Source organism: Lithobates pipiens, unplaced genomic scaffold (assembly GCF_037356315.1).
Source record: "Lithobates pipiens isolate NorthernLeopardFrog02 unplaced genomic scaffold, aLitPip1_a1.2 Scaffold_13, whole genome shotgun sequence".
In the NCBI taxonomy this organism is placed as follows: Eukaryota; Metazoa; Chordata; class Amphibia; order Anura; family Ranidae; genus Lithobates; species Lithobates pipiens.
The window spans coordinates 386988239-387007474 of record NW_027507718.1 but is presented as its reverse complement, the minus strand read 5'-3'; the positions used below and the strand labels follow the sequence as shown (position 1 = coordinate 387007474).

General features: G+C 43.8%; 1 protein-coding gene across 4 annotated transcripts in view; it reads left to right on the top strand.

The window, feature by feature from the left end:
* Positions 1–19236, top strand: part of CENPU (centromere protein U) — a 114763-nt gene that overhangs the window by 23514 nt on the left and 72013 nt on the right. For all 4 annotated transcript variants that reach the window (XM_077477302.1, XM_077477303.1, XM_077477304.1 and 1 more), the window contains 3 exons: positions 1303–1426; positions 4261–4354; positions 8677–8805. In XM_077477302.1, coding sequence (XP_077333428.1) covers positions 1303–1426; positions 4261–4354; positions 8677–8805 — 347 coding nt within the window. The remainder of the gene's footprint in view (positions 1–1302; positions 1427–4260; positions 4355–8676; positions 8806–19236) is intronic.

Sequence of the window (19236 nt, the reverse complement as noted above, 5' to 3'; positions counted from 1 at the left end):
AGAAATTACTTTTTAATGGATTGCTGTTTAAGTGGACTGTTATCTGTTTCTGTATCAGTTGCCACAGAATTTTTTACTTTTTGTAGAACAGTAAAGAGGTAGATCTCAGAGTTTTTTGCTTTCTGTACTCCTTTTGGGAGATTTTCCAAAGTGCCTTTGTGGCTTTGCCTTTTTGTGGTCACTAGAACCTCAGGTAGCCAGTGCCATGCTGGAGCCTGTCATTGCGTTCTCCCATCTGAAAATGCTTATTTTTTTAGCTGTCTCAGGCTTCAATGATTTTAAAAGGGTGACAGATCTGCAATACACATGCAGCCAGTGAAGTCGGATAATGATCTGCATACATGTTTTGAGGGTGGTGCCCCTTCACTCACTGAGTCGGAATGGCAGCAATTTAACTAGCGGCGTACCTCCTGTAGTCAGATCAGAATTGGTCTTAATTACCGCCAGTTCTCCATTTAGGAAATTTGTTGCTATAGCAATAGATTCCTAAAGTGACGGTAGGAAGACCTACCTTAACTTGCCACACAAGTGGGTAATGTTACTGACACTAGTGCAAATACTTGGCTGAATTAGTTGCACGTAGTTATTAAAGAATAAGTTCGCCTTTAGGAACATGTTACATATGCCACCTGTTTTTAGGGTGGAACTTGTAACGTTCCCACTCCTGCAGCCACTCGACAATCCGAGCCCTCTGTGACAGCAGTACAGGGAGAATTGTCAGTTGACTGAATTAACTAAAAGTACCAACAGCCTTTGCGGCTGACAGTTCGTAGTTCCGCTGTTGAGCGCTCTGTTTTTATATTTCTTCCTGTCGCTGTGAAACCGCATGATATATGGGTAGACAAGGTACGCTGCCAGTCTGCTATTAGGGTGCGCACCTGCTATGGTTCTTAAAGTGGCCACAGTGTGTATATATACGGCGATTCGCACAGCAGAGCCATTCTGCCACTGTGTGTGTATATGTGTGGATATATCTATATCTATATCTATATGTATGTGTCGGTCGGGAAGCGGTTAAATTACGCCTGTCATATTTTAAAAACTGATACCCTGCCTGTGGCAGAAAAATTCAGGCAAATATTGGTGCTTTGGTTTCCCATGTATATTTTGTCCAGGTAATATTTTGTCAACTACATATGGGAAAGCAGAGCAAGGTTATCGGGTAGTGTATGTAAGCTGCTTTTATACAGTTGTTCATAATGTGATTTGTGCAAATCTTGAATTATAAACGGTCTTTCATATCTCTCTAGACCTGCTTTTAATGTATTTTTTTTTTATTTTTATTTTTTTCCATTTTGTAAGATCCTCCATTACATAGTACTGCTGTGTATAATGAAGATGAAGAGCTACTGGAGAAAAGTAAGGCTTCTTCACAAAAGTCAGCCAGCAGGGCATCTTCAGGTCCAAATGTCAGCCAAGAGAAAAGGTGATGTCAAACAGTGTGGACAGGATAATATCAATAGCGTATATGTTTTGAGTATGTTGTAGCTTGTAATAACTCTTGATTCACATCTGCACATTTTTGCATGTGTTGCGTGTAGGGCCCTACCCATGAGAAATGCAGGGAAAGGAGACCCCAACCTTTTTTTTAAATCGTGCCACACTAAACTGCGCACATTTGCTGATGCGTGGGGTTGCCATTAAGAATTATCAGCATTCCCATGTGTCTGAGCAGCATGATTCTTTTCATGCTGGGAACGCACACAGTTTTGCAAGAATTCTAGGCACACGTAGATGTGACTCAAGTCTTAAAGTGATATTAAAGGATATGAAAACCTTTGTTAAAAAAGTCATAACTGCCTCATCTGTGCAGTTCGTTTTGCACAGAGTGGCTCTATCCTCCTCTTCTGGGTTCCCTCAGTGGTGCTCCTGGCTCCTCCTCTTCTCGAGTGCCCTGTCAGCGAAGCGCGCTCCCTCAGGGCACCCATGCAGGCACACTCCCGTTTCCTGCTGCCGCATCCATTGACACAGACTCAAAATTTTTAAAAAGATAGTACCTGTCACTACATATTGCTATCATAGGGGATATTTACATGTGATAACAATGAAAAAGAAATGAATGAAAGGGACAGTGTATATAAAAAAAAAAAAAAAAAAAAAAAAAAATAACATTAAAGCACCCTGTCCCCCATGCAAAACAGCATGGTGGACAGGCGCACAGGGCTGTGCACAGGTCAACGCAAGCGTCGGTTTTGTAGGTAAACAATTGCTCCATGTCAGATCAAGGACAGTAATTCTAGCAGTAGACCACCTCTGTATATATAAAGTGGTAACCTATAAAGGCTTTTAAAAATCAATATAGTTTATCGCCACCGCACAGGTGTGCGTACATTTTTAAGCATGTCGTGTTTGGTATCTATGTATTCATTCGGCATAAGAGCATCTTTTATATTTCACCAAACATTTGGGTAATATAGTGTGTGTTTTATTTTTTATTTTTTTTATTTTTTTTAATGTTTCAATGTTTTTATTGAGTTTTCACAGGGTTAGAATACAGAGAAATGATAACAATTATAGCTGTGATATTGTTTACCATACATTAGATGACCGGTATGACAGTTGTGATGTTGAATCGTCTGTCCTGCTAAAGTTGAAAGTTGTTAACAGTGCTAGTTATGAGGGTTTCCCTTCTCCCCAGGCACCCCAGCCGGGAACGCAATATAGTGTGTTTGTGTGTGTGTGTGTTTTTTTTTTTTTTTTTTTTTGTTTTTTTTTTATGCATTAAAATTCGAAAAAGTGTTCCGCCCCCCCCCACAAAAAAATTGCATTTGAAAACAATTTTAATCTGTAGGGCCTCTGCTTTTTAAAATATATATATATATAATGTTTGGGGGTTAAAATAAATTTTCTAGCAAAAATGTTTTTGTTTACATGAAAAAAAAAAAAAAAAAAAAAAAAAAGTGTCAGAAAGGACTTGGTGGTTCAAGTGGTTAGAGTGCGTGATGTGTGGCATAAGCTTCTAATGCTGGGCATAAAATGCCAGGACAGTTCAACCCCCCCCCCCCCCCCCAAATGACCCCTTTTTTGCTGAGGCCTGTTGAGTCAATGGAATATTTTATATTTTGCCACAAGTTTCGGGGAAAAATAAATTGTATTTTTTTTGTCACTAAATTTTATATATTGCTTTCACATAGCATGTGAAACTCGCACCCCAAAATAAATTCTGCTGCTTCTCCTGAGTACGGGGATACCACATGTGGGAGCCCAACCACATACAGTTCCCCCGAAAACCAATCACCGCCTTCAGGCTTTCTTAGGGCGTAAAATGGTTATTTTACTCATCACTACCTATCATAGTTTCTGAAGCCCTGAAATGTCAAGATGGCCAGATACCTCCCAATTACCCCATTTTGGAAAGTAAACACCCCAAGGTATCTGCTAAGAGGCATGGTAAGTATTTTGCAGCTCTCATTTGTTAAAGGAAAGTGTGTGTGTGTGTGTCTGTGTGTGTGTGGTGATTTTATTTTTTCAAATTTCAAAACTTTGTGACAAAAAGCGAGATTTTCAAAATACTCAACATGCCTCTCAGCAAATAGCTTTGGGTGTCTACTTTGCAAAATGGGGTCATTTGGGGGGGGGGGGGGGGTGGTGGTGTGCTATCATGGCATTTCATGGCCTCCGAAACTGATAGGTAGTGAGGAGTGAAATCAAAGAACCACTTTATCTTCACAAAACTGGAGTTAAATGGTACTTTTGGGGCTTGTTCACACGAACTTTGGTCTCTGAAGAGCAATTTGTGTTCGGATCGCTCTACAGAGAGCATTTACATGTGGTGGGCTTTAACCCCTTGATCGTCATACTAGCGCACTGCTACTGCACACGGTTGTGGGGCACTTGCATAGCAGCCCTATTCAGGAGAGGGGGTATAATTTCTGCCACAGCATTTGGCCATTGCAGCTTAAGGGAGACTTGTTGGGGTGTGGTAACAACTCGGCTCAGTCACATGGTTTTTATCTCCCTCCAACCGCAAGTGTGAATGAGGCTTTAAGTGTTTCCACACTGAAAGGATTGTTCATTCTGAAAAAGCACAACAAATAAACCTGTAAACTATAGAATGGAACTCCCCTTTTAAGTCACTAACCTGAGGTAGCTCTTTATCTTGACAGATTCCCTTTAGCCTATAGCCAACACTTTGCTTGCCACCATTGTTGCACCAGTTGTCTTCCGCTTTGCTTAGTTCTCATCTAACAAATAGTATGAATTGATAATATGGTATAATTCTTCTTTTTTTTTTTTTTTTTTTTTTTTTTTTTTTTTTAGTGGGACTAAAAATCGCAGTCCACGGAAGATTAAAACTGCTGCCTCAGAGCGCCGCTCATTAACACCAAAGAGTCTGCCAGGAAAAAAACAAAAGGTATCTGTGGATTTTTCTACTTGTTTCTGGGTATTACTTCTTCTCTTGCACTTTTCACTTTACAGTAAACACGCATTGTGGTAATGTTTAGCAGTCAGAAGAAAGCACTGGCTGTATCCAAATTGTGCTTGTGTCTTGGCTGTGACTTACAAACTAGGAAAACCAGCGAGACCTGTTTTCTAGATTTATCTTAAAGTGGTTGTAAACCTCAGACATGAAATACGAACAAAGTATGTCTCTCCTATAGTGTGTGCTTGTTTCAGTTAAGAGCGCTAAGTGTGATTTCTGTCTGCTGCTTCATTCCTCTGCTATTGGCATGAATCGCCTGACAGGTTTTCCTGACACCAAGAGGAAAAAAAAAGTGACAGGGGATGGGCCTTCAGCTGATTGGCAGCTTCAACTCTGTTCATGTGAGCTGTGTGGAGAGGGGTGTCTTTTTCCTCCAATCAGCTCTTGGAGCTCTCTTCACTGAGCTCTGCAGTGAGATTTCAGCTCTCCTCACCTTCTTTTGTTCTGAACCCTCAGACAAGCTTTATAAATTCTGGACTTTGAACAGCTGTAGAGAAGAGAAGGCTACAGATAAACATATACAACTTATGTCACAGGATTTGTTTCATCTGTGTATCACCTGAGGATAGTCACTTCACTGTGTATATGGAAGGATTTCCAACCATTTTAACCACTTCCTGCGAAGTGATTGTACCGGGATGAAGCCTGTTACTGCTTTTTAGAGTTGGAGGTCGGCTTTCTGATAACAACCGATGCGGAGTGGGAGGGAACGTCTCCCCTCCTTCTCCTGCTTCGCCCTAATCTCCTGTCCCACCGGGACATGCTGGCCGGAGTCCCAAACAAAGCTGGAATTGGTTCAATCAGATCTCCGATGTAGAAAAACGGAAGTGATGTCATGGCATCACTTCAGGTTTACTCGGCTGCCAATGGTTAAGATTTTAAAATATTCCCTGGAATTCAAAAACGCAGATTTTGGCTTTTTTTTTTTTTTTATGCTTTTAAGTGCAAAGGAGGGATTTGGGGTCGCTTAGATGCCAGATCCCTCCAAAAAAGAGTACCTGCCACTGCCTATTACTATCACAAGGAATATTTACGTTCCTTGTGACAGCAATAAAAGTGATCATTTTTTTTTATTTTTCTTTAAAGGGGTTGTAAAGGTAAATGTTTTTTCACCTTAATGCATTCTATGCATTAAGGTGAAAAAACATCTCACACTGCCGGCGCCCCCAGTCCCCCCGTTTTACTTACCTGACCCCTCGAAAATCCCGCGCTCGCCCCCGCCACCGTCTTCGCCGCTCAGCCTGGCCGCTGATTGGCTGGAGTGGATGGATTGAAAGCAGCGCAGCCATTGGCTCGCGCTGCTGTCAATCACATCCAATGACGCAGCGCGCCGGGGGGCGGGGCCTTGTGATACAGCGAGCGGCTATAGCCGCCGGCTGTATCACGGGAGCGCGCCCGCAGTGCTTCTGTCCAATGCGAGGGAGCTCGCATTAACGTGAGAAGCACCTGCGGGAGGAAGCAGAGACAGCCGCCGAGGGACCCCAGAAGAGCAGGTTAGGGGCCACTCTGTGCAAAACGAGCTGCACAGTGGAGGTAAGTATGACATGTTTGTTATTTTAAAAAAATAAAATTTTTTACTTTACAACCCCTTTAAGGGACAGTGTAAAAAAATAGGAGAATAAACGCAAAACTTTTTTAAAGCGCCACATCCCTGGGTGTTCGCACACCAAAGAAATCGCGTACATAAGTCGCACCTGAAAATATAAACCGTGCTCAAATCACATGTGAGATATTACGGTGATTGTCAGAGCGAGAGCAATGATTGTAGCAAAAGACCTCCTCTGTAACTCTAAACTGGTAACTGTTAAAAATCCTCATAGGCAACGCGTTACATTTTTTTTAAAGTACAATAGTTTGTCGCCATTCCATGAGTGTGCACAATTTTAAACTGTAACATGTTGGGTGTCTATTTGACGTAACATCATCTTTCACAATATACAAAAAAATTGGGCTAACTTTACTGTGTTTTTTATTTATTATTATTTTTCTCTTTTTTTTTTTTATAACTTTAGTGAAGTGTTGTTTTTCCAAGAAAAATGCACATGAAAGATCGCTGCGCAAATACCGTTGACATAAAAAATTGCAAAAACCGCCATTTTATTCTCCAGAGTCTTTGCTTAAAAAAAATATATATATATATTTAAATGTTTTGGGGTCCAAGTAATTTTCTAGCAAAAAATACTGATTTTTAACTTGTAAACAAGAATTTTCAGAAATAGGCTTGGTCCAGAAGTTGTTAATGGTGCACAAGCAACAATTTATCTTTTTTTTGAAGACACGAATATACAGCGCCTAGAATATTAATGGGGGAAAAAAAAGAGGGTAAGGAATCTTGCTAACTATAGGTGTCCACAGACTGCTACCACTCAGATTTTTGCTAAAAGGAAAAATCAGTGCGGCCCTGGTCTCAAATAATACGTCAGTCTAGAATAGATGGTGCCAATGAAATTAAATACATAGACTAGCGGTCGACCGTTATGTTTTTTTCTCTGGCCGATGCCGATATTTAGAAATCGCGGCGGGCGATGGCTAATTATGATACCGATTTATTTAGTTATTTTTTTTTTGGGCCGATATGTTAGGCTGATTTTTTTTTTTATTTTTTTTTTATTTTTTTTTTAATTTATATTTCCCCTTCATCTCATAAAATCTAAGTTAGACACCTTTCACACTGGGGTGCTTTTCGGGTGCTTTTGGGCTAAAAATAGTGCCTGTAAATTGCCTTCAAAATGGCTCCCCTGCAGTCTCAGTGTGAAAGCCTGAGTGCTTTCACAATGAGGAGATGCGCTGGCAGGACGTTAGCAGCGGAATAGCGCCGCTATAATGACGGTAAAGTGCTGCTAAAACTAGCAGCGTTTTACCATCAACGCCTGCCAGCTCCAGTGTGAAAGCAGCCTTCAGTAATAAGTGATACAGAAAATTTCTTACATTTAAACATTTATTAAACAAAACAAACCTCCAATCAGTTCATGTGCATGTATAATTTAGATAAAGGAAAAAAAAAAAACTATATATTAAATACACAAAAACAGGTACTCAAAACTTTTGGATGAAAAAAAGGGCTAACTTTATTGTTTTTTTTATTTTATTTTTAATCTGTATTTTTTTCCCAAAAAAATTGTGTTTGAAAGACCACTGCGCAAAATACAGCATCACATAAAATATTGCATCAACCGCTATTTTATTCCCTAGGATCTGTATGTATGTATGTGTGTATGTATGTGTGTATGTATGTAATGTTTGGCAGAAAATACATGATTTTTACTTGTAAGCAACAAGTGTCAGAAAAGATTTGGTCTTTAAATGGTTAAACTGAGAACTCCTCCTACACAGGGAGTTCAGTCCATTGAAGAAGAAACATTGTATCTCTTTGATCTTTTCTTGGCAGACTGCCCAGAGAGGAGGAAAGTCTCTTCACTGATAACTTCAGGCAACTTACATTGACTTCTATTACATAAGTCTTTTGTAAGTCAGGCTGAACATATTATCTGCCTTTTTTCAGCACAATCGGCCGATGCTGATTAATTAAAAAATGCCAAATATCGGTCGACATCTAACATAGACCAAATTATAGTGATATCTAGGGAATATATTCACTAGGTATTACACTAGGAATTCCAATGATCTATTTAGCACATTTAGGATATAGATTTGTGAATTATATTGTATTCTCCTGTTTCTCGCTCTATACCTCTTCCCTGGACCAGTTGATAACCTCCAATGACACCCAGATCTATCTCCCTGCTCCTCAACTCACCCCCTCGATCTCCTCATGGTTCTCAAACTTGTTGAATGACATATTGGTATGGATGTCACGCCACTTTCTCAAACTCAATCTTTCTAAAACTGAGCTTGTTATATCTACTCTTCCCATGACTTTACCAATAAGATCAACAGCACAACAATTGATCCCTCCACACATACCAGGGTGTTGGGTGTAATCCTCGACTCTGATCTCTCCTTCAGCTCCCACATCAAATCACTGGCTAAATCCTGTCGCTTTAACCTTCGAATGTAAGCTCTATGAGCAGGGCCCTTCTGTATTGAACTGTACTGTAATTGTGCTGTCCCCCCTCTACATTGTAAAGCCATGCTCTATATAAATTGTGTATAATAATAATAATTATTATTATTGTTTATATTCTCTAGGTATCACTATTGTTTGGTTTATGTATATATTAGTACTAAAATGTATTTATTTTTTTATTCATAAGTTCCATAAGGAACATTGTAAATCGTGTAATTATTTTCAGACTCCACAAAAAACTACAACACCTGTAAGAGATTTGGAGGCTTCAGGAAAAGGTGGATCAGAGCCTGAAGAAGAAGCGAAAACAGGGTCAACCCAGCAGACGCCCCCTGCTGAACAGGCCACAGATAAGGTATGCAGTATGCTTCTGCCAGAGCTGCAAAAATAAGTTTTTCATAGAGGTGTGTTTAAAGCTGTTGTAAACCTGAAAAAAGAACAATGTGATCAATAAAATCAACAAATCTTCCCTGTGCTAAGTATTTGAGCTTAGTTTTGGCATGTTGATACAGTGCTGATGTCTAGTAAACTTTTCTGCAGTACCCTAAACAGTGTAAAGCCGACACCTGGAAACATAAGGGGACAGATCTCTACCCCTCCTGTGAGTGACAGGCTGTGTTGGGGAGACAGATGTACAATCCTCGTAATAACTCTGTACAAAAGAGGGTCCACTCCCTGGTGCTGTGTCTGTCTGCTTGATGAACTTGTTCTGCAATTTGGAGCATGAGACGCAAGAAGGATTGTGTGATGTCATGCCCCCATCTCCCAAGCTTCACCCATTCACCTTTAACAAATAAAAATAAATGCACATATATTTGCAGGTTAACCACTTGAAGCCTGCACTATAGCTGAAAGATGGCTACAGCGGAGGATTAAATTGCCGGGAGGGTGTACATGGACATGCTCGCGTTGCGCTTTGAGATCCCGGCCCTTTTACCACGTGATCAGCTGTCAGCCAATGACAACAGAAGCTGGTAATCGGCTATTTATTTTTTTATTTTTTTCCTCACGCTGACAGCATGAAGAGAAAACAACAAGCTGATTACCGGCCTTTGTAAAAGGGCCATAGGTCCCACACGGTGCTCCTAACCAGTGCCACCCATCTGTGCCACCTATCAGCATCGCCTGTCAGTGCAGCCTCATCAGCGCACATCAGTGAAGGAGAAAAATTACCTGTTTGCAAAATTTTATAACATATCATGAAAACTGTTTTTGTTTTCAAAATTTTTGGTCTTTTTTTGTTTGTCAAAAAAATACAAAACCCCAGTGGTGATTAAAGGGGTTGTAAACCCTCGTTTTGCACCTCCAATGCATAGAAAAAAACTCCTGTAATGCTGCAGCCCCCCCCCCGTTTTACTTACCTGTACCCACTCTTATCTTGCCTTGGGGACGAGCACAGTAACAAAAGCCAGTGTCTCGTCTCCCGCTGCTGTCACTCAAATCCAGTGACCTGGGTGGGCGGGACTGAGTCCTGCTTTCTGTGTGAATAGACAAAGAACATGGGAGTGCGCCCACACAGGTGTCCACGAAGTAGAGCGCTTCTCCTAATGGGCACTCGGAGAGGAGGAGACAGTAGCACCATGGAGGGACCCTAGAAGAGGAGGCTCGGGGCCACTCTGTGCAAAACCAACTGCACAGCGGAGGCAAGTATGACCTGTTTGTTTTATTTAACAAAAAAAGAAAAAAAAATCTTACAACCACTTTAAATAACACCAAAAGAAGCTCTATTTTTGTGTGAAAAATTATAAAAATATCATATGGGTACAGTGTTGCATGAGCGCGCAATTGTCCTGGGCAGGAAGGGGGTGCATGTGCCCAGTAGGCAAGTGGTTACACAATGTGCATTTATTCTTCTTCTAAGGAGCCAACAAAGCATTGCACCCCTGATCAGCAGATCACAAGTGCAATGTCAAGCTTCTGCAGACTTGGTGTGCCCCGTGCAGGCAGTTAACGGAAAGCTGGAAGATCAATGGACTATGAGAATGCTCACCAGTGCCCTCACAGCTCATTGAAAACTATAAAGGAAAACAGAAAACTGTGAATAAATAATACGACTATGTGGGCGGAACCCTGCGCTGCTTTCAAATAGTGAAAGTGGATACGGAGAGAAGATCCCCGGCCCACTGTCACAGAGATTGGTGAGTGGGGGGAAAGGCTGCAAATGCTGAAACGCATTGCATTTCCACCCTAAAAATGGGTTGTACATGTTCCACCCTAAAAAAAAAAAAATTGGGTCGTACATGTTCCACCCTAAAAATGTCATACATGTTTCGAAGGTGAACATATCCTTTTTAGAAAATTGATCCTCGGTTGTTTTAAAAGTACTTGCTATGCGATTTTGCTTTTCATAGTATTATGTATTACAAGAAAGTGTTTTGGGACTTTTTTACAATTTCCTTAACCAAACCTGTCACAGCCAAAGGCTTGACAGCCATAGTGCATTGTTCTAAAGTATAACAGTGCAGGAGATTACAGAGGCCTTAAAGTGGTTGTAAAGGCACAAGTTTTTTCACCTTCATTGTATGTATGAAGGTAAAAAACCTGTGTGCAGCTCTCCCCTCAGGCCCCCCCCCCCCAACATCAGGAGATGGAGGGAGTGGGACCGAGTCGCGGTTCTGTTTGTGAATGGATACAAAGCCGTGGCTCAGGAGTGTGCCTGCTTTGGTTCCCCCAGAGCAAGCTGCTTGCTGTGGAGGAAACAGGCAGAAAGGAGGGGCCCGAGAAAAGAGGATCTGGGCTGTTAATAAAAAAAAAAAAACCCCCAAGGCTTTAATATCGCTTTAAGCCACAGACTTTGTTAATAATGCTAAAGTATAAGTTTATTTTCAAACACAATCTATTTCATATAAAACCTTGCTTAACCACTTGCCTACATGGCACTTACAGCCCCCTTCCTGCCCAAGCTATTTTTCAGCTTTCTGAGCTGTCGCACTTTGACATTTTCGCGGTCATGCTACACTGTACCCAAACACATTTTTTATAGTTTTCTTCACACAAATATAGCTTTATTTTGGTGGTATTTAATCACTGCTGGGTTTTTTATTTTTTACAAAAAAAATGTTTCTCTTTCGTTCATTGACGGATCCAGCTCCTTTAATTCTTGACCTTAGGGTTATCATGCCACTTCAGGAGAGGACTAGGCAGAACATTTAACACATGTAAAAAAAGGCAAGACTGCACAGCAGCATCCAGGCTCCTCTGGCTGTAACCCCTCACCCTGCTTCCCGCAGCAGTTTTTTTTTCTGCCTAGTGTAGAAGGACCTGGCTCCCTGAGGGGACTATTGGTCCTGGGATTTTTTTTTTTCTACAATTTTTGATTCTATGATCTACTATCAACAGCCGGCTGGGTGACAGGCTGGATAATATAGATCCTTGTAGTCTCCCCAGCCTGGCCATCGAGCGTGAGCAGAGCCTAGCTACGCGCTGGGTCGGCCATGACCTGCCCCTTCTGCTCCAGGGGCGGCCAGTGAGCTATATGCTCCGGGACACACATATGACTGGGCTACTGCTGTCCGTGTCAGTGTGCCGTGGCCAGCAGCCACCCCATACTGCTCAGGTGATGGGTCTGTGGCGGAATGCGTCCAGCAATTTTGAGAGGAAGGATAAGTACGGCTCTCCCTGCATCAGCAGGATAGAGCAGCTGGGCATTCCCTGGGAGGTCGACTAAGGGGTCTCTCACTCTCCCGTTCCTCTCTCCCTATCCCTCATTACCTCAGCTGGGGCCGCTGTGTGACTGGGCATGAGGTGCGATGTATGTACCTAGGCCGGGGGGCTCCGAGCTTTGGCAGGGATGCGCTGGCTGTTGGGGTCCATTATTTTTTTTTTTTCCCCTTTTTTACTGCGCTGTGAGGTGCCGGAGTAAATTTACCCCAGGAGAGGCGCCACCATTTTGCTGTAGTCTTGTGCAGTGTATGGCTGTTGGCCACTTTCTAGAAGGTTCGGAGGCCGTTTTCTTGGTGAGTTTTTACCTCTAGTGCTGGGTCTGTGTACCTCAGATCAGCGTGGTTTTCACTGTGAGCACTCTGTGACTGAAACAGGGCAGAGCGGTCAGTGGCAGAACTTGGTCAGGGTGGTGAGTCCTGCGGAGGGGCCCCTCAGTCTGTGAGCAGCTAGGAGGGTGGTATTTGTGTACCTTGCCTTAAGTCCCTAAGTTGTGGCAGGCGAGTGAGGGTCAGCATGGCGTCAGGTGCTTCTTCCCCAGGCATCCCTGCTATTTCAGCCGGCTCACCTGCAAAAAATGTGGTGCCTATGGCGGTCCTGGATTCCTTTGTTGCCAGGGTGGAAGCAGTGTGCAGGCGCAATGGGGGTAAAAACGCCCCCTGCCCATCCTGTCCCGTCCTCTGGGGAGAGCTCTGATTCAGACTCTGGTCCTGCGGTCACTGACGGCCCCTGTTCTGACATGTCAGAGGATGCGGACCAGGACCGTTCGGACAGTGAGACTGACTCTGTGTCCAGGTTAGCTAGCAGGAGCACTTATCACTGCTGTGCGGGATACCCTGAAAATGCAGGATGCAGCAGGAACCTCTGCTGAGGTGGTGGTCCCGCAAACCGGCCAGCACACTTAAGGTGTTTCCGTATTTGACTTGTTTTGAAAAGTTAATCTACTAGGAATGGGGGAGTCCGCAGTGGGCCTTTTCAGTCCCAAGAAGAATGGCGGTGCGAAAAAATGAAAGTCTCCTCCGGTATCCAGGTTAGATTTCGGTAGAAGGGACTCCTGCCTTCAAGGATCCTGCCGACAGGAGGGCCAAAGCAGTGGCCCGGTCCATGTTTACGGTAGTGGGGTCAGCGTTACAACCTGTGCTGACCACAGCCTTGGTGTCGCAGACGCTTAATGGACAAAGCTGTTACACCACGAATTGGAGACACAACAGTCTCCCCCGGTCTGCGTAAATATGGCAGACCAGTTGGTACATGTCCTTAAGTATGTCTGGGATGAGGCCCTGGATACGGTCCCCCCCGCTCTCTAGAGCATCAGTATCAGCAGTAGTGCTACGGTGCCTGATTTGGCTGAAATGCTGGTCTGCGGACCAGGCATCAAAAAAAAAAAAGCCCTGGCGGATCTGCCCTTTTCAAGGTGAGAGGCTTTTTGGAGCTTCGCTGGATGACATTAACAAAATGTTACCGGTGGGAAGAGTACGTTGCTCCCAGAATGGGTAAGGAACCACGCCATAAGCAAAGGCCCCCTTTTTTTTTTTCCCACTCAGAAACCGCTTTTTCGCCCGCCCGGATCGACAAGACAAGCCAGAAAAGTCTGAAAGCAAAAATGTTACCGCATGAAAGTTTGCCCCTGCACAACTCTCGGGTGGGGATGGGTCACCTTCGGGAGTTTGCAGCCCAGTGCACCTCTCTACTGTCCGACCAGTAGGTCTGGAAACTGTTTTCATCGGGATACAAGATAGTTTCTTTCTTGTCCACCAAACGGATTTTTTTATTTTTTTTTCCCTCCAACCTACCTCTATTTCCAGCTCATCGGGAAGCCCAGTTCTGGGCAGTACAGGACATGCTACTACGCGGGGTGAGTACCTCTACCATCGCTGAAAAGGTTTCTGAGATTCTACTCCAATCTGTTTCTAGTCCCCAAAAAGGAAGGAGTACATCCAATCCTGGACTTGAAGGCCCTCAACAGCTTTGTGAAAGTGCAAAGGTTCAGGATGGAATCAGTTCGCTCTGTGGTCACTGCACTCCATCAGGGGGACTTCCTGGTGTCCCTGGATATCCAGGACACGTATTTCCATGTACACATATGCCTCAGGCATCAGTGGTTTCTGCGATTTGCAGTCGAAGAAAAGAGCGCTGTCAGTTTGTAGATTTCTCCTTTGGCCTGGCATCAGCACCCAGAGTCCTTACCAAAGTGCTGGCTCCAATTCTGCTGCTGTTAAGGCAACGTGGGATTGCAATTGTGGGTTACCTAGATGACCTCCTTCTGAGAGCAGTTTCCGCCTCAGAAATAAGGGAGGCTGTAGCGATCGCCATGCAGACTCTCTGGGAGTTTGGTTGGGTGCTGAACCCTAAAGAAGTCGGTGTTAGTGCCGACCCAACGCCTGGAATAACTTGGCTTGCTGTTGGACTCCTCAGAAGCGAGCGTTTTTCTCCCTTCAGACAACCTGCAGTGAAGTTGTTGAACCGCAGGTGGTTGTCCCTGCACTGAGTGTTCTGGGCCTCATGGTAGCTTCTTTCAAGGCGGTACTGTACGCTCAATTTCACACTCAAGTCTTGCAGAAGGAGATTTTGTCAAAATGGAACCATCCATTATCCCTGGATTGTCAAATTCGGGTGAGCCAGTTAGTCAAGGATTCCCTTCTCTGGTGGCTGAGATCTCTGGCCCTTCGGTCCGGGAGATCGTTCCTTCCTCTCAATTGGACGGTGATCACAACGGTCTCCAGCCTGACCGGTTGGGGGGGAGTGCTGGGAGTACAGTTGACCCAGGGCCTTTGGTCGCGGGAAGATTCCCAACTGCCGATCAATGTGCTCGAGCTTCGGGCGATCAGATTTTGCCTCTCCACATGGTCAATGAGGCTACAAGGGCGTCCAATCGGGATCCAGTCAGACAACGCCACGGCGGTGGCATACGTCTTCCATCAAGGAGGAACAAGGAGTCCAGCTGCAGCACGGGAGGTCGCTCCCATCCTCCAGTGGGCAGAGCGACACGTGCCGGCCCTGTCGGCCATATATATCCTGGGCATAGAAAACTGGCAGACGGACTACCCAAGTCTTCAGATGCTGGACCCAGGGGAATGGTCGTTGCATCCAGAGGTATTCAAGCTCCTTTGCCTAAGGTGGGGCACACCAGATGTGGACCTCTTGGTCTCTCTACTCAATCGGTAGGTGCAGAGGTTTGTGTCCAGGACAAGAGACCCCTGGGTGGACGCGTTGGTGGCTCCATGGGGGCATTATCGGCTGATTTAGGAGGCCGAGGGGATTACAGTAATTCTGATTGCCCCAGATTGGCCTTGGCGTCCTTGGCATGCCGACCTAGTATGAAGGTAGGCGGATGCTTCTTGGCGGCTCCCGCTGCGGGAGCACCTTCTAGCACAAGGTCTGATACTTCATGGCATGGCTGTTAAAAACCAGGTGCTAAAGGACCGAAGTCTTTCAGACTGTAATTTCTACTATGCTGAGGGCACGGAAGTCTTCTTCTCGGATTTACCATCTCAGAAGGTTTACATCTCCAGGTGTGAGGAGATGGGGTGGCATCCGCGCACTTATTCAGTTTCCAGGATCCTGCTGCTTTGGCAGCGAGGAGTGGATCAGAAACTTGCCTTAAGCACCATCAAGGGACAGATATCAGCCTTGGCTGTCTTTTTCCAATGCCCTTTCACGACTCACTCATTGGTGAGTACCTTTGTGCAAGGGGTTCGACACTTAGTCCCTCCGGTTCGACCACCGCTGCCTCCGTGGGGTCTGATCTGGTGTTATAGCGTTTGTCTCCCAGGTGTGTAAGATGGCGACTTGGTCGTCCGGTCACACTTTTTTTTTTTTTTTTTTTTTGTCCCCCCCCCCCCCCCCGTCAGTACATTTTGTAACCAAGTAATTTTTCGCCTTCACTGATGTGCACTAATAGGCTGAACTGGTGGGCAGTTGATGAGGTGGCACTTGTGGCCACTGAGGAGGCACTAATATGCCACGCTGATAGGCGGCACTGGTGGGCACGCTAATATGCCGCACTTATGGTTACTGGTGGGCATTACTGATGGGCATTGATCGAAAGCACTGATTGCTGCCACTGGTGGGCACTGATTGGTGACCCTGTATTTCTATATTGTTATCAGGGCACCGATGATCAGTGCCCTGATTACATTCCTAGATATCCCACTGCGTGGAGATGCCGCTGATCGGCTCTCCTTGCCACACACTCTGTCACTGGGAGGAGAGCAGGTTACTGGCATCGCTGTGTTTACATGTGACCGGGTGTGATTGGACACAGCTGATCACATGGTTAAAGAGCCGCTAACGCGGCTCTTTACAGAGATTGGGGTCGTGCCATGTCCTAGCAATACGGTGCAGCCACGATTGTTGCACGCCCATTCTCCCAGAACAAGTGCCGCACCTCCCGCCGTTCTTTGATGGTGGGCGGGCGGCAAGCACTGAAGTGTTCCTAAACCCTGGACACTGCATTCACTATATCTGGCCTCCCACAGTACACAGAATATGGAAATGCAATTATTTTAGTAAATATAAACTGCTGAATACCTTTTCTCAACTTTGGGAGTTGGGCCCCTTTTTACACCGCCGTGACTTGAAAGTCGTGCGATTTTATTTTTTTTTTTTTTTTTTTTTTTTTTTTTTTATGGCTGTGATTTTTCCGCAATTTCAGGAAATGCCTGTGTAAACTTGAGATCTATGGACCTCAGCTCGCATCAAAGTCGGACCTAAGTAGTACAGGGACTGCTTGTGACATAGGTGCGACTTGAAGTCCCACAGATATGAATGGTTATCATTGGGAATCATGGGGTCATGCAACTTTGCACTCCCAAGTCGAAGGTCAAGTCGCACAAGTGTGAAAGGGGCCTTAGCCTTTGGGCTGAATATATTCGTATTTCCACAGCTTGGCTTTGGAAAACGTACTTACACGCTGCTGGAATGGTAAGTTGCAAGCTAGCCCGTACTGTGATTTTCACCCAATAGCACGAGAAGGGGATCTATGGGGGAAGGTGTTTCCAGATTATCCCAGAGATTCTATGAAGGGAGGAATGGGAAGGATCTGATATACTTAAGAAGTGTAGAGAAAATATGCCTTTTTTTAGCAGCAACTTTGAGACGCCAGAACAATGATTATTCGGTGTCCAATGCATTCTATGATGGAGAGGCAAGAAAACGGGACAGTAGGGAGGACATAACGTTCATACCATGGGTAGAGAGTAAAAAAACTTTTAAAGTACATTGAAGACTCTGGTGTCAGAAGGTCAAGGTAGCAGTGGGAAAAATGGTTCCAATGGAAATAAGCCACTAAATTGCTACATAAAGGGATGAGGTGTGAAGAGGAACAACAGAACAGACAGCCTCCCACTTAGAAAAAGATGGGTGAACCTTCAAGTAGATGGGTGAGCAGAAAAGACAGAGGATTTTTAGCCTCTAGATCTGCCACTTGAGTGGATGGTAGACTGTGATAGTCTACGAGGTACAGCTATAAAAGCAACTGGGGAATGGGGCTGTTCTGCACCAAGCTACAGTAGTGTTGATTTTGGTAGCACATTTTGATTACATTTTAGTCTTGGCCTTTTGACTAAAATGCCATTTTAGTTTTAAGTTCCCCCCCCCCCCCCCCCCTTCTTCTTCTTCTTTTTTTTTTTTTTTTTTTTTTTTTTTTTGTCATCTGCAATTGATTTAGTCGACTAAAATCTCCAGTACATTTTAGTTGACCAAAACAAATTTTAGTCGTCTAGAATCAAATGGGTTTGGTTAAATTATAATGCATTATTTAAGCATTTCTCTACAATTTCCAAACTCATTATATACTCCTGGAGTGAAAAATCGAATGTGTTTATGGTATTACGGTTTGAACATAAAGACACAAATTTAGTTAGCTTTACTTAAATAAAGACGTTATATAACAAGTTCATTTACAATAATATTGCTTTTTTGATAGAAGTGTAATGTTAAAACAAAAAATATTTGCATGAAGATGCCACCATGCAGTGCACATTTACATGAAATTTAACAGTCCGTTCAAGAAACTGAACAGAACACAGCAAAACATTTCAGCAGCTACAAGCATGCTGCACTGTCACTGGCAGTCTGGCACAGCATAATAAATCAATACCCAAGGGTAATACTGTCAGTTTATTATTTCAACAGTTCTAATTCTCAGGATACATGCAAAGAAAAAGTGCAATCTACAATAATGCCATTAGTATGTGGATTAGTCATCACTTTTTTATCAACTCCTCTCTCCTCAGCATTCACAATGACAATAGAGGTAAATATCACGCTAAAAAGACTACCAAGGGCAGGACCCTGACATAAGGCTGCCCTTTTTGACAGTTACTAATCTATTTTTATTTTTCATTAGTGTGATATCTACATCTAGTGTCAAAGTTGTCAAAGCTAAGAGAGTTAATAGTTATGGTTCTAGTTCCATATACTAATGGCATTTGTGGCCTGCGCATTTTTCTTTAAATTTACAATTAAAACTGTTGAAAATATTGATTCTTCTTATCACAATGAGCACAACCCCCAAGTATTAGGTATGCTTCTTATGTTGGAAGTGTTTTTATTCTCCAGGTATGTCTATTTCTATTTGTTTCAAATCATTTTAAGGAAAGCACTTTGTACAACATGACTCTTGCTCTATTCTGCTGGCCTCTACAGAGGTCACCTGTGACACAGAATACCCTCTCTGTGTGGGGCAATGTGGATTTTCTTATGGCATACTCCTGCCTTTTTAAGCAGTTCCTGAATATTCTAATCTGCTACATCAACAAGGGTTTCACAGACAGTAGGTTTGACAAAACAAGCAGCTGCAGCAAGTGGCAAGAACGCATCAGTTGGATCTAAGCGTGAAGCAAAACGCTGGTGTACATTCCCCTTCATTTTCTTTGCAATTGGGGCCAGGTCTTGGTCACTAGTGTCTGTTTAAAGTTCTCAAGGTGGCTCAGTAGATCAAAGAGGATAGGGATATGGACATGGTATCACTCTGGAGGGATTTAGTATGTTCCGCAAAAGGCAGCAGTATTCACTGTCTGAGGCCTGTAATGCTGCACAGTGCTCTGCTCGGTGGTCTGAGGGGGCCTGTAATGTTGCACAGTAGTCTGGGGAGGCCTGTAATGCTACTCAATGCTCTGGACGG